This window comes from Marmota flaviventris, chromosome 4 (assembly GCF_047511675.1).
Source record: "Marmota flaviventris isolate mMarFla1 chromosome 4, mMarFla1.hap1, whole genome shotgun sequence".
In the NCBI taxonomy this organism is placed as follows: Eukaryota; Metazoa; Chordata; class Mammalia; order Rodentia; family Sciuridae; genus Marmota; species Marmota flaviventris.
In genome coordinates this window covers 140,881,854-140,897,053 of record NC_092501.1, presented here as the reverse complement: position 1 = coordinate 140,897,053, position 15,200 = coordinate 140,881,854, and the positions used below count along the sequence as shown (strand labels likewise).

Genomic DNA, 15,200 nt, shown 5'->3' with positions numbered 1-15,200 from the left:
TATATATAGGGGAGCTGTGTCCCCCAGTTCCCATTTCTTTTCTCATTTTTCTTTCTTCTTTCTTTTTTTAGGGGGTGGGTACCAAGGATTGAACTCAGAGACATATGACCACTGACCACATCCCCAGCCCTATTTTGTTTTTTATTTAGAGACAGGGTCTCACTGAGTTGCTTAGCGCCTTGCTTTTGCTGAGACTGGTTTGAATTTGTGATCCTCCTGCCTCAGCCTCCTGAGCTACTGGGATTACAGGTGTGCAGTCACCACATCCAGCTCTTTTTTCTTTTCTTAAAGCAGGTGGGAAGGGCTCAACTTCATTTCCCAACTTGGCCAAGTAAGAGAGAGGGTCTGCTCCTACACCTCAAAAAAATCTCTCCTATCTTTAGGAGTCACCTTTGGGAAGGTGACCTCTAGGCTATTCATGAGAGTTGCATGAGGAGTGGAGTGGTCCCTTCCAGAGACCCCTAATGGTTCCCATCTTTGGGTGGGGCCCACACAGCATCCTGAGCCCAGTCGGGATCCTGGGGGAGCCCATCGTGCTTCGAGCTCACACGTGTCCAGCTGCACTTCGGCCTGGGGAGGAGCAGGGGTGGCCTGAAGCCCAGCCCCCGACCTGGCTGCTGCGGGCCTGCCTCACGCGGCAGAGCATGCGCAGTCACTCCACTGGTTTGGAAGAGCTGGCCCAGGGGAAGACACCCCCACACCACACAGACCTGGAGCGGAGGCTGAGGGCTGAAAAGGTAAGAGGGCTGCGAGCAGGCAACACATTTGCAGGCCAGGGCGGACTCTCAGGCAGGGCTCTGGACTGGGCTGGAATCTCCCAGACATGGCCAGGAGGTGAGTCACCGCAGGGACCCAGTGTAAAGCTGGGGTCCCTCTCAGGTGTGTCGTGGTCTCCTCCCAGCCAGGTCCTAACCTCTGCTGTTCTGTAACCATCTCCCTCCCCTGGCACACCTTGAAGAGCATCTGTCACATCACACCTGGCTTCTACATGTTTCCTCTCTCTCCTTCCTAGGCCTATCAACATTTTCAATGTCCAATTCTTTTTCAGTTCCAGGTTTTTCTTTCCAAGGTGGCAATTACCCTTGGGATGAATCAGAGTCATGAAAATAGGTAATGGGTATAAGTCAATTCCAGTGATCCATTTCACTTGATTTCTATTGGGCAAATATTTATGGAGCAATATCATGAACTGAGCCTTGGAGAAAACTCAAACTTAACAAAATCTAGCCCCTGGAGGCTCTACCTAGCTAGCAGTTTTTTCTCAAAGGTAATGTTTTTAGGTAGTACCATGATGAGATTTTTTAAAAAAAAAATAATAGTGTATTTGTATTCATGTGCTCTCGCAATATAACAAGCACATCAAATATGTGATTTCATGTTACTCCTGTTTAGAATGAAGCTAAAGAACATAGTATGTAAAATAAGCAAGGCTATTTAAAGAAAAATAGTAATAACCCAGAAAGGGCAAAATCTGTGCAGAAGATGAGCTCATGGTAATTTTTCAGGAGCAGGAACTGAGTAGGAGAGGAAAACTTATGTCCAAAGACACATGCTCCTAATGGAGATATGAGGGGGAAGCTGCTTCTGCCTTGGGGGACATGGAAGGCTTCATAGAGAAGGTGACACTGGATGTGGGCCTTGAGGATGGTGTGTTAGTCAGCTTTTCATAGCTGTGACCAAAATACCAGGCAAGAATAACTGGGAGGTGGAAGAGTTTATTTTGGCTCAGAGGTTCAGACCCTGGTGGGCTGACTCCTCTGCTCCTGAGGAGAGATAGAACATCACGGTGGAAGAGCTGGCTGAGGAGGGCTGCTCTGTGCTCATGGTGGTCAAGAGGGATGTCAAGGCACCAGGAATAAAATGTAAACCACAAAGGCATGTCCCCAGGGACCTGTGTCCTCTGATCACATCCAACTTGCCTATCTTTACCACCCAGTACAGTAGTTCTTTCAAATTATTAACATACCAAATGGATCAATCTACCAACTAGGTTACAGCTCTCATTCCACCTCCGATCACTCCTGCATTTTCTCACACATAGTTTTCAGGAGACAACTTATATCCATCTTCTGGCTAGGGAATCTTCTACTGTGGTGAGAAGTACATGGGGTCTGGGGAGTAGGAAGAAGGTTCATGCTGAACAATGATAAGGAGGTAAGAATTAGGTTTTTTTTTTTCTTTAGAGGACAATATATCAACAGGGCCTCTCCCCAGGGTAGGGGAAATAAATCATGGGTGAGATCAGTGGGGTCAGGAAATTGACTTGCTGGGATATGACTGGCATGTAGAACAGTTTCAGACAACAGTTAATGTGAGGGCACATCTCCCAGCCCAAGTGTAAGCAGCATCTTGTGAAACTTTTGTTTTCTGAGTGTTGAGTCATGATGTGAAATGGGTGGTAATAAAAAAAAAATCTGAAGCCTGTTGCTTTCACACGATGAGACTTCCAGCCACAGTGGACCCTCAAGGGAATCTACTTCTGATCACCTCTTGAGTTAGCACATACAGAAGGCATCCACAGAGGTTCTATTCCATTCTTCCCTTTGGCCTTGAAAACTTCTGCAGTCTGGGATTAAGTAAGGAAGTTTTGGTGATCTTCAGAGGATGGCAGATCTTTGTGGGGCATTTTGTAGATCAGGATGCAATTTTTTTTTTTTTTGGTAGTCAGCCTGGTGGTTTTTTATATAGCTTGTTGACATATAATTAATGTACAATAAACTGCACCTGCTCAAAATATACAATTTGATGAATTTGGACATATGATTACACCTGTGAAACTAGCACCACCATCAAGATAATAAATGTACCCATTTCCTCTGAAGGTCACCAAAACTTCCTTACCTGTGCCCCGTTTATGTGCATGGTAAGAACACTGAGCATAAAATCCCCCTGTGAGAAACTTCTAGTGCACAATGCAGTATAGTTGACTCTAGGCATTATACTGTACTATGGAGCAGATATTTGTGCAATGAAATTGTACAACTGACACTTCATAGAGATTCCTACAATATTAAAAAATAGAACTACCATATAATCCAGCAATTCTACCATGGATATAAACCCAAAAGAATTGAAGTCAGGATCTCAAAGAGATACCGTTGTTCACCATAGTACACAAGACTAAGAGAGTACCGTTGTTCACCATAGCCAAAATGTGGAAGTAACCTAGCCTGGGTTTTGATCCCTTGTTAATTGGATTAACCAGTACAGGGAACAAGGTTTCCCAAGCTACATTGCTTATTGACTGGACTGGGTTTGGCAGGGTGCCTCTAAGGCCTGAGGCTCTTCTTTGCCCTCTCAGAAGGGTGACGGGATCTGAAGCTCTTGGTGTGAGGTATGTGTGGGCTAGTGCAGAGTCCAGGCTGTGTGAGAGGATGTGGGATGATTCTACTTCACAGTGAAAGGATGGCCTGAAATTGGCACGTTTAAATCAACTGCAGAAAAATAGGCACCCGGCAGCTATTTTTAATTTGTGTTAGAACATACAAGAGCCAGCGTTGCTCATAGAGCAGAATATTGGCTTTGAGTATAGGAGACGAAGATATCCTCAGCTTTCCCACTCAATTATTTGCTGACAGACAGTGGGAAAGAGCCCTGGGGATGGACCAGGCAGCAGGACTGGCTAATGTGTGAGCTGCTACATGTTCATTACCAGCATCTCCAGACTCATTTCATCTCTGAGGACCTCAAACTTGTTTCTCCACCCCCCTTGAGCTGGTTCCTTCATATAGTACTCCTCCCTTCTTCAGGGCCTGCTCCCAGGAAAAGTTCTAGAAGTTTCTTTCTCAGTCTGGGGTAACAGATTGATAATTTACATTTACTTTTGCAGACACTTTTGTATTTCAGCAAGGCTGAGTACCTAAATGGCCAGGAGTGCGTGCAGGTGCAGTTGAACATCTGGAACATTCCGTGAGAAGATCATCAACTTGATGACCATTCTTGACACAGTTAAGCACAACATGTAGTGGCTGGTGATTCTACTCTCTTAGTCTTGTGTTAATATAACAAAATACCTGATGCTGCGTAACTGCAGAAAGAAAAGAGGTTTATTTGCTTCATGATTCTAGTGGTTGGAAAACTCAAATGCCATAGCCCCAGTGTCTAGTGAAGGCAGTTAGCTGCATTGTAAGGTGGCACCCCTATGACCTCATTACCTTCTACTGGGCCCCACCTCTAAAGGTTTCACCTCCTAAAAATTTTATCACCCAATGTTGCCATATCGGGGACCAAGCTTCCAGCACATGAACCTTCGGCGGATAGCTCATATCCAAACCAGAGCGCCTACCTACGTTGTAGGAAGTCAGGTTTGATTGATGGTACTTAGAATTCAATTTTTAAACCTGGAAATGTCCAGGTGTCATTTCCTTCTCTTAGAGATAAACTAAATCCCGGAAGCATGAATTCAGTTTAGTGCAGCTCAGGTGGGGTGTTTCTGAGCACCTACCATATGCTAGATCCCATGCCTGGCACCAGAGAGACAGGCAGGAGTTCGATACAGCACTGGTCCACCTCCTTCCCTCCCAAGAAAAGGGATGCGGGACACAGGTGTAGGCAGCTGGCGAGTCCTGGCAGGGCAGGGCTGGGTGCATGGCGGTCAGGAGAGAGGGCCTGGGGAACCTCCCTGCTCCTCCCAATTCTGAACTCATTTCCCATGGGGAGGGGTTCAATCCATCCACTTGTTCCAAGAACAAGAACTTGGTCCATTTCTAACATAGAAAGGAACAAGGCTCTGGTGCTGCTGATGGTCAGCGGGATCTTAGACATGTCACTTGTCATCTCTGGGCCTCGGTTTTCCCAGGGTGAAGGAAGGAGGATGACTCTGTCGTTCCCCATTGCCACATCAGGGCCCATGTCCCCAGTCCTCCCTCCAGGGCCCATGATGGACAGGCGATCCATTCTGGCATTTTCCCTGCCCGGTTTGAGTACTGCCTCTGCATCCATCTCAACATCGTCCTCATGATGACAGTCGATGGCGGGCACATGCAGGGTGAGCCTTGCCGTTGTAAGGGTAAAAGAAATTGAAGTTAAAGCGTAAAAGTTAAAGGGTAAAAGACCGGGTATTGTAAAGTTTCTAAGCTGCAAAGTCTGAGTTAAAATGTAAAGGATTAGGTATTGCTAGGTTTCTATGCTACCTGCAAAACCTGAAATTCCTGTAGCTGTTAAGACAATGCTTAGAACCGCCCAGTAAATATTTCCCCTGACTGCTTGGTTGTTTAATAACTGAAGGGCTCTGCGTGGTCTTGCACGTAGGCCTTGCAGGGCCTAAACCAATCAGTTTGAATGTGTACCCCGTTTAGAACTGACCTATCACTCCCGCCTGACCTGTTCCCGCCAATGAATGAACTAATCATGTTTAGGAGTTGTTGTTTGATTTTCCCGCGGTGTATAATGATTTGTTAAAGGAGACTATGATGTATGTAAAATCCCCGCCCTCCCCCCAAAAATGTACTTAAGCAGTGCTCAGCCCCTGCTCGGGGCTCTGGGCTGTTCTCCCTTCTTGAGTGGGCACGGAGCCCTAGCATGCTAGATCAATAAATCCCCTTCTGCCAATTGCATGAGTGGTCACTTGGTGGTCTCTTTCTCCGACGTTTCGCCGGACCCTTACACCGTACCTATTTGATAAGACTGGAGGAGGCACAGCTCCCTCTTTTTCCAGCCACTAAGAGGCCACAGAATACCCCTAAGCAGTTGGAAAAGCGGCAACACAGCCATTTCAGATTAATTTGGGGAAGCAAGCTGAGAATGCCGAAGCTGCTCCTTAACAGCACATCTGGATCCTCTCAAAAGTTTCCCGAAGCTCGGAGCTAGGCCGATGGTATGGAGTCTTACATATTTGCCAGGGAAGGGGAAGGATGTGACTTTTCAAAGGTCACCAGTACTTTTAGCCATCTTAAAAGAACATCGAAAGTATGCTCCCAAGCAAAGAGGAATTGGAAGTTTGTTTTTTAGAGGACCAGCGTTGAGGATTGAAACCCAAGCGATAGTGGGTGTCTTAGAGGCCTTGAAGTCCACAGTCCTCCACGGCTGTCCCTCGGCTATGTTCTCCTTGGAGCTGTCTGTCCCACCCCTTAGGCCTAAGGGAGAGGCTGGAGGACAGAAAGGAGAGCCAAGGGTCCTGATTCTAGCATATACTAATTGTGGGAAGCTGGGCAAGTTCATGTACCTCTCTGAGCTTCAGTTTGTTGATGTATAAAATGGGAACAATAATAGACTCTTTCCTACAGAATTATTGTGAGCATTAATGGAAAACTGCATGTAAAATACTTAGCACCTGGAACATAAGAAACTCAATAAAAGTTAAATATTAGCAGGAGGGCTACCTAAGCCTGCATGAATTCTTTTAAAGTCAAAGCCATGTTACTGATGTTTTGGCACCGAACATAGCAGAAAAGACAGTGTCTTCTTAAAACCTCAGCTTATTGTAGTCTTTTGTTTTGTTTGATTTTCTTTTCTTTTTTTTTGTTCTTGTTACTTTTTGATGTGAGGGTGTTTTTTCTTTGTGGTTTTTGTTTTTACACAGGTGTTTTCGCAATTGTGTTAGTTTTCCATCACTGCAACAAAATACCCTGAGATAATCAACTTAAAAGGAGGAAAGATTTATTTACTCTCACAGTCTCTGAGGTTTCAGTTTATGGATGATTGGCCCATTGCTCTGGGTCTGTGACAGCAAAGTACATCATGGTGGTGACCAGAGGAGGCCTGGTTATGTCATGGCAGCCAGAAAGCAAAGAGAGAGGAAAGAAGTGGCCAAAGTCTCAACAGCCAGCTTCAAGAGTGGCCAAAGTCTCAACAGTCACCCACAATGACCTAGGACCCAGCTCTGTGTGCGTGTGTGTGCGTGCGTGTGCGTGTGCGTGTGTGTGTGTGCGCGCACGCGCGCACAGGGGTGCTGGGGATTGAACCCAGGGCCTCTAGCATGCTGTGCCAGCACTCTGACCTGGGCCCAGCCCTGGCCCCAGTTCTTAAAGGTTCTAACACCTCCAAATAGTGCCATGGACTTGGGGCCAAACCTTTAAATGTCCCCCAAGGGGGACATTTCAGAACCAAACTCTAGCAATGATCTAAGTTCACTGAAGAATCCCTGGAGTCTCCCTATGTTCTTCTTCATCAAGAAATGGCTATATAATCCTCCAAATTTCAACCCAGAGTCCCCCACCCCCACCCCATCCCCAGGCTTTCGGGAGCTAGTCTCTCTTTAATACTCTTAAGGACACTGGATAGATTTTTTTTTCCAAAGCTGTGGAGACAGCCACTCAAGAAATAGATTTTCAAAGGGATACTTTATTCGATTAATTAGTCAATTCCCTTGTCGTAAAGGAGAAATTATCTGTAAACCACCCCGACAGAGGAGACTCTTACACGGGAAGCAAAGAAATGTTGGGTTGTAACAATAGGAGAGCTCATTTGCAATGCAAATGAGCAACCAGCAGGCAAATGAACCCTTATGGGAAAACCACTCTAATCATAAAACCCGCTCGCTTTGGGGAGACTGCGGTGTGAGGACAAGCAGAATCATAGCTCTGTGAATCCCCGCTAATGTAGCGTATTAGGGAATTATCCAGGTAGTTCTCTAGGAAATTGCCTTTGAATGAAACAAGATGCATTGCTTGGCAGTAGATAATATCTTTAAAAATCAGCTCCACCATCGCAGGCTGAATTATTTATGATTGTCACTATAGCGCTATGATTGTTTGGATATAAAATAGTCAGGCTTTTCCCTCTGTTTTTATTTGTAGGAAAACAAGTCATTCAAGCTTTTTAGTGATACAATGTGACTTGCTATCGATGGCAGTTACGAATTTTCAAGCCCTGCCAAGCACAGGAGTACCCAGAAGGGACATATGTTTTCTCTGCTTTGTGTTCCAAATTTGCCTTAAAAACATGCAATTATGTGAAGGCCTGATTTATATTTGCAAGGAAAAGCACCATAATGGCCCTGTTTTGTAGTCATCGTTTCTCCAAAACGTATTTCTATGGCTGCCTTTTCAAAAGAATTTGGCTAATGATCATTGGATTTTCCCTCTCCACCGTGACATATGAAAATTTGATGAGGTCTGTGAGACTTAAGAACTGTTTTCTTCTGTGCAGTGGAAACTTAGTTAACATAGTTTGGGAGGCCGACCAAGCCTGACATCTTCTATAGTTACCTTTCATCCATGGCTATGTTTTTGTGGACAGTGGGATGAGGGGAGGCAGGGAGCTTTGCTCTGTGTAGTCAGGAGGCAAAGATGAGCAGAAGACAGAGCCCAACCAAGCCCTGCCTGGCCTGAGGGTGTTGGGTGGGTCACCTCAAGCCTTGGCAGTGGAGGTGCTAGGCAGGTGGTATCTGTTGGGGCCATCTCTGGGGAGTCGTAAAGGGAAAAAGGAAGGCTTTTAAGTCGCATTTTATGCTTAGATGGAAATTACTGTGGAGCCCTTTATGAATTACATAATCACACTGGCTTTAATTTCTTGCCCTTCATTACTATTATTAATGATGGCTTTCACTCCATTCTCTTAGCTGCATTTCCAGGAAATCTATTGAGTGAAGAGTTGTTCGTCTCTTTCTGGTTTGGGGAGCCCCCTCCTGGGAAATAGGGCAATTTTTTTGGTTGTTATTGTTGTTGTTAATTGTTCTTCTTTCAGTAATGAAAATAAAGTTGAGAGGCCAATGTCACATAATGAGCTGGTTCATGAACAAGTAATTATTACAATATAATATTACAGAATATATTCATCTTCGAAAAACCGATATTTGAGAATGGTGGGGTGGGAAAATAAAAGTTTGGGGGGAGGGCAACATATACAGTATGTTTTTGTTTGTTTGTTTTTTCCAAGCAGGATCTCACTATGTTGCCCAGGCTGCCCTTGAACTCCTGGGCTCAAGGGATCCTCATGCCTCAGCCTCCCAGGTAGCTAGGACTACAGGTGCATGCCACTGGCAGAATGATTGCTTGGTGCAAATCTGATCACTTGGGTAGTTTAGAAATAAATCAGTCTTATGTAACTTATGTACAGAGGAAGCATTCCTATTGTATATTTAGAATGTACAATGTTCGGGAAAGTACTCAGTGAAAACTAAGATTATAGCATGCCTTTCCCATAACTTCCCAGTTTTAAGGAAAATAATTTTCAAATTCTTAAACAAAATTGTTTCACCTGCAATTCACACCCAGGGCCCAGGAGGGGAAGTCACAGGTGTTCTCCCAGAGGAGCTCCTGTTAAATATCGGCTACCAGCTGTATTCCCCCTTTGTGTGGTATGAGCCTAGTAAACTTGGATCTGCTTTTGTGGATCCTGGGGAAGGTTTGGTCAGAGAAAACTGGGAATCTGTTTAGAGGTAATATCTTCTGTCTATTAATGGAAAGGGCCCCATGGTTTGATGGAATCCTCTTTTGCCTGTGTTTAAGTACTGTCGAGCTCTTTCCTCCAGTCAACTGTGACAATTAGCTCCTGGGTTCAGGTCTTGCCAGAAGAATCCTAACAGGGACATGTTCAGAATAGACTTCAGATTGGCTGTTTCTCCAGTCTAGAACTGGGTTTCCAACTTTGTTCTGAGAAACTGATGTGACTCCATTTTTGAGAAACCAGCCTCTACCTCAGAGCAAAGCCTGTCCAAGGAAGGGGGCATGACCCTTGTCCTTGGAAAAACCCACAGAGCACTCCTAGGCACACACCCACCCTGCTGAGTTGTTTGTCTACAAATAACAGGAGAGATCTGCTGCGCTGGGTGGCCCTGACTCAGTCAGGCTAGTGAGGACCTGTAGCAACCCCCTAGCAACCACCAATCAGCATGAGACAGGGAAAATACCTGGGATGCCAGATGACCCCCCCCAGTAGCTTATGGTGGTTGATAACATGTTGGGAAATCTTGTAGTTTAGCACATACACCCCTCATGGCCTAAACCAATCACTTCAAATGAATCCCCCTCTTGTACTAACCAATCACCCTTACCCAACTTGTTCCCGCCAGTGAATGTGCTAATCGATGTTAAGAGTTGTTGTTTGACTTTCTCACAGTGTAAAATGATTTACTGTGTGATGTTGTGACACATAAAGTATCCCCTAAAACCTGTAAAATCTCACTGAACTAAGGGCCGGGACTCACTCCCTGGGACCGCTGCATCGGAAACGGTTGTGAGTCCAGGCTCGAGCTTGCAATAAAGACTCTTGTGTGATTGCATCGGATTCAGCTCCTGGAGGTCTATTCTATCCCACGAATTTGGCATCCCAGTTCCTCCATGAAAGCAAGTTCAAAAGCAATCGTGAGATCATCCAAGAGAGCATTTGAAAGGTGCTTCCATTCTACAAAATGGTGGATCTCCCTGTAGCTTTGGGGTCAGTCTGAGTTTTACAGAAGAGGCTGCCATGTTGGAGGCTGGTACATAAGAATTTCAGAAGGTGATCCTATTGGGGGAAAAGCTAATTTCCTCCTTCCCTGTTTTAGGCCTCATGAGATGGTACAAGAATATTGTGTTTGACTTGGCTGTATCCACTGTTAGCAGTTCCTTCATTCAAAGCCAGAAGTTTGGGGATTTTCATTGCTAAAAGTCAAATTCTTGAGATCGTAACTAAGAAACCATTGTGTGAAGATGTCCTCTGATGATCTCTTATCAAGCAAAGGACAGGTGACTAAAAAGGAACACCAAGAGTAGCAAGAGCCCCCAGCCACCGCTTCAGATAATTTACCCCACAAAAAGAGATGGCCCCTCAGTTCATCCAGGGTCCTCCCTGGTTCAGTTTGCAGAGGGATGGGATGGGGCAGAGCAAGCTTTAACGCCAGGAACCTGGACGAGAATTATGTCCCTAGAGTGTTTGGAAAAAGATGTGGCAAAATATGTTCAGTCTCCCATTTCTCATTTTAGTCCAGTTCCTGATTTTTTTTCCTCCTCTTTTCTCTCCCAAGTCAATGCCTATCCCATCCTCTATCACCTCCCACTCTCTCTACCTCCTTCTTCTCTCCAGCCCAGTCCAGACAACCATACCCCAGAATTTGGGGGGCAGAGAAATAAATCAAATTGGAGTAGAGACTTGAAATATGAGGGTTAAAATAATCTGTTACTTGGGTGGTCATTGGCCTTGTAAAGAGAGAAATTATGAGTTTCTAAAAAGTACATTTTATGGGCATTACTATTAGCACTGTGTGATTTTAATTTATTTTCTTTTTTTTCGATGAGATTGAACATCAGTTGACCCTCGAAGAGCTACAAAACTTAAATGCACTCTTTCAGGTAGGAATTGACAAGGTAAACTTTAAAAATATTCCTGGAGGTAATCTGACTCCCTTTTCGACAGCTGAATTTTTCAGTTACAAAGTACGATCCTTTTAAATAAAAATAGCAGTGAAAGGATAAATTTTTTTTGATTGTCACTTCTTAATGGAATTAGAAACAAATTGTGAATGCGTCAGAGAAATGAACAAAAGAGAGAACCTGATAGAAGTTGACAGAGTTTAGGTAAGTCTAATTAGACATTCAATTCTTTGGACTCCTTCTCCTAGACTAAACAAAATACAATGACTGTATGTTCATAGTTAATTCTTTTTTCCCCCCTTAGGAGCAAGCAAAGAAAGGAAGACAACTGCTGGATATGGAAACTTTCAAATGCATAATGAAGCAGAGTATGAGGTCACAGGATAAAGTAAGTAGGTTTTATAAATGTTGGATCGTTGAAGCCACAGTCAAAGCTTTAACCATGTGAACCAATTAGGTTTGATGATCAATCTATAAGATCACTTCCTCTCTAAGCTATGATTTCAACTAAGACCTATATGATTTACTGAACAATTTATATGGAAAGATATTTTTAAATTACTTAGTATACAAGACCAACAAGACATTTAGAGACTGTTCTTAAAAGAGGAGAAAAGACGATTATTCGATGACTGCTTATTTATACACATGTTTTTGTTCCAAAGTCTGGGCAGGTCCCCTATCCCCTAGTCAGCTGGAATTAAATATTTTAAACACTCTCTCCACCATCTTGGTTAGCCCAGAATATGAAATCTTAATGAGTAAGATGTTTCTCATAAGATAAAATACATATTATAAAGGGATAAGCTACTTCAGTTCTATTTGTCAGAGTTTCACGGTTATGTCTTAAATTACAGAAAAAAAAATTTGTTTAAGGTGAAGCTCTACTCTATAAACCTGTCCCTGGAGTTTGAACAAAAATACACCCTTGTCATGTAGGACTGATGAAGTCATAAGCTGCCCCTTCCAAGGGCAAGGTCCCAGGATCTGATGGCCATCATAGAAGTTCAGATGTGCTCAGAGTCATACCTACTATGGGAAGGGAATGTTAAGTCCCATCTGTTTTTGAAAACTCTGCTTCCCAAGTCGACTTGGGCTTGTGTCATAAATACCTTGGACTGTGTGGCTTATAACAACAGACACCTCTCACAGTTCTGGGGGCTGGAAGTCCAGGATGACGGCACACTTATTGTATAGTGAGGGCCCACTTCTTGGTTCACAGAAAGAACCTGGCTGTGTCCCCACATGGTAGAAGGGGTCATGGGTCTCTCTGGGGCCTCTCTCGTGATGCCTCTGGCTGCACGACTTAATCACCTCCCAAAGGCCACCTCCTAATGACCTTGGGGTTAGGATTTCAACATATGAATATTTTTGGCAAAGGAGCCTTCAGATCGTAGTACCTCCTTGTGTGCAATGCTAAAACCAAAATTTCCATTGGAAAGAGAGAGGAATGTTTTAAATGGATAAATTATCAGGTGTTTTAACAACATCCCAGATAAGACCTTTTAAATGAAAGCAGTTTAACGACCTATAATTTTAGAACGTGTGCCTAGCTAATTATCTACTTATTCCCCCATTCGTTCATTCTATAAATGTCCACTGGGGCAGGCTTAGTCGGAGCCCCTGTGAAGCGGAGCCCATCAGGACCATGGTCTCTGGCCTCCGGGAGGGCAGATCTGCTGCAGAATGGAACGCAGGTGGTCTGGGAGCATGCAACCAGACAAGGGAGTCACGGGGGCCCCTCACCCTCTTGCATGACCCTTGTGCTGGGTTCTAAGGGGTGAAGTGAATCACTCCATAAAAGAGGGAGAGGGAGGTGAGGGCTTCCAGGCAGAGGGGACAGCATTTGCAGAAACCCAGAGAACAGCACCTCCATGATACCTTCACCAATCACCCTGATGAGGGACCAAGACACACATCCCTTTACCAGGGACCACTTGTACTAAGCAAGATTTTACTCAGTACATCACCGCGGAGGCATGAAACCATTTCTTATTTAACAGTTATTGATTTCTGTCTGCTCACACTGCCTTAGGATCTTCATGTATTTTATTCCATAAGCCTCCCGGATTGCAGAATAGACCTGTTTAGAAGACAGTCCTATTTCAAAGCTGAAAAGACAAGAGTTTTAGAGAATCTGAGTAACTTATCTGAAATTCCTTGGCAACCAAGGAATAGATTCGGGATTTGATCTCCAGTGTGACCCTCGAGATCATTATGATAGGATTAGGTTTGACTGTAGTGACAGAAAACTCTTAGCCACTAAATCATGAGATAGAAGTATTTTCCTCTATCATGTAGAAAGTCAGGATTCAGGTGTCTTCATGAAATTTGAGGGAGCCAGACTCCTCCTCCTCCTTTATCCTACTACCTTTAGTATGTAGATTCATCCTCATGGCCCAAGATGGCTGCTCAGACTCCAGTCAACATGTTCTCCTTCCAGCCAGCAGGAAGAGGGCAACTCCCCAAAGCTGTCCACGACACTCGCATTTTTCACGTATTAGGCAGATATGAATCACGTGTCATATCTAACTGCAGAGGAGGCAGGCAAGTGTGGTCTGTTCTGGGAAATGATGGCCAAGCTAAAACTCAGAGTGCTCTACTGTAAGGAAGAATGCTAAGGGGAACAACTAACACCACGTCTTTTCCACTCTTCAAGAATCTCATATTCTAGTACCTGTTAAAAGCCAGGACGCATCTCCTTTGCTCTTTCTATGAAATGCTGACTTAGTAGAAATTCAGTACAAACGGGGACACCAAAGGCTATGCTCAGGAAGAGCATGCCTGGCATCAGTATTTCAGACATTGGTGGCCCCTGGAGGCATGGAGGCCTCAGCCTGGGGGTCATACCAAGCCCTATGATTCCCCTGGGAAGCCAAGAAGATGTCCTCACTTTCCTGAAATACTCTGATGCTCCTCCTTATAACAGATAGAGGCTGCAGCTATCTGTAGCCCTGAATTTATCACATTGCCCTCTAAGTGGATGTACTTGTCTGTGGCCTCACTGGACAATAAGTGCCATGAAAATCACCTGCCACAGTGCTCGGCATACCCTGGGTGCTCAATCTTTTCCTTCAGGGAGTCAACTGATGTGTGGAGGCAGTGTCCAGCATCCCTTGGTGACCACACGATCATGTCTGTTTGTGTAGGAACATGTACTGCTCCTCAGCTCTGGGCTAGGTGGAGAAGCTGGGTCTCTGGGCAAAGCCAGAGTTCAGCAGGGCAGGGCCAGGGAGAGCCCATCTCATGGCCCCTGTCCTCTGACAGGCTCATGATACTGCATGGTCCTTGCTGCTGTCACCTTGTCCAGAGCTCCAGGGTGCACAGGCATACCCACAGGCCTCCCTGGTTTATGGCCACAGGGTGGTCTGGGTGGGCAGCCTGAGCGCGGTCTGTGATTATCTCTCCCTGAGCTTTTCTGTGTTCGTTCCACTTCTGATCTCAGGCTCTCCTTGGGGCCACACCTCTGGGAGTTTTGGTTTATTTGGACATTCATTCAAAAATATCTGAAGCCAGGTGTGGTGGTGCATACACACCTGTAATCCCAGAGGCTCAGGAGACTGAGGAAGGAGGATCGAGAGTTCAAAGTCAGCCTCAGCAACTTAGGGAGGCCCTGAGCAACACTGTCTCTAAATAAAATACAAAATAGGGCTGGGGATGTGGTTCAGTGGCCGAGTGACCACCCCCCAAAAAATATATATATATATACATACACATATATATGTATGTTAAATATTGTGTTCACAGCACTGTCTGAAGCCTGGCATGTCAACCTGGGAGTGTGATGTCTCCATTGCAAACTGACTTAGAGGAAACTGATGCTGAGCTTGGTCCCACATCCAGAGTATTTTTGTTCATGGCCCCGTCCCTGGTACTGGTGTTGGCTCTCTAAGGAGTAATGCCTCATGTCTTGGAGACCAGGCCTCCTCATTTCTCCATTTCACTGTTATTTCTGCTCAAAGGCAGATG

General features: G+C 44.9%; 1 protein-coding gene across 1 annotated transcript in view; it reads left to right on the top strand.

The window, feature by feature from the left end:
* Positions 1 to 464: 464 nt before the first annotated feature.
* Positions 465 to 15,200, top strand: part of LOC114087309 (cilia- and flagella-associated protein 337-like) — a 124,823-nt gene continuing 110,087 nt past the window's right edge. The window contains exon 1 of the mRNA XM_071611759.1: positions 465 to 737. Coding sequence (XP_071467860.1) covers positions 465 to 737 — 273 coding nt within the window. The remainder of the gene's footprint in view (positions 738 to 15,200) is intronic.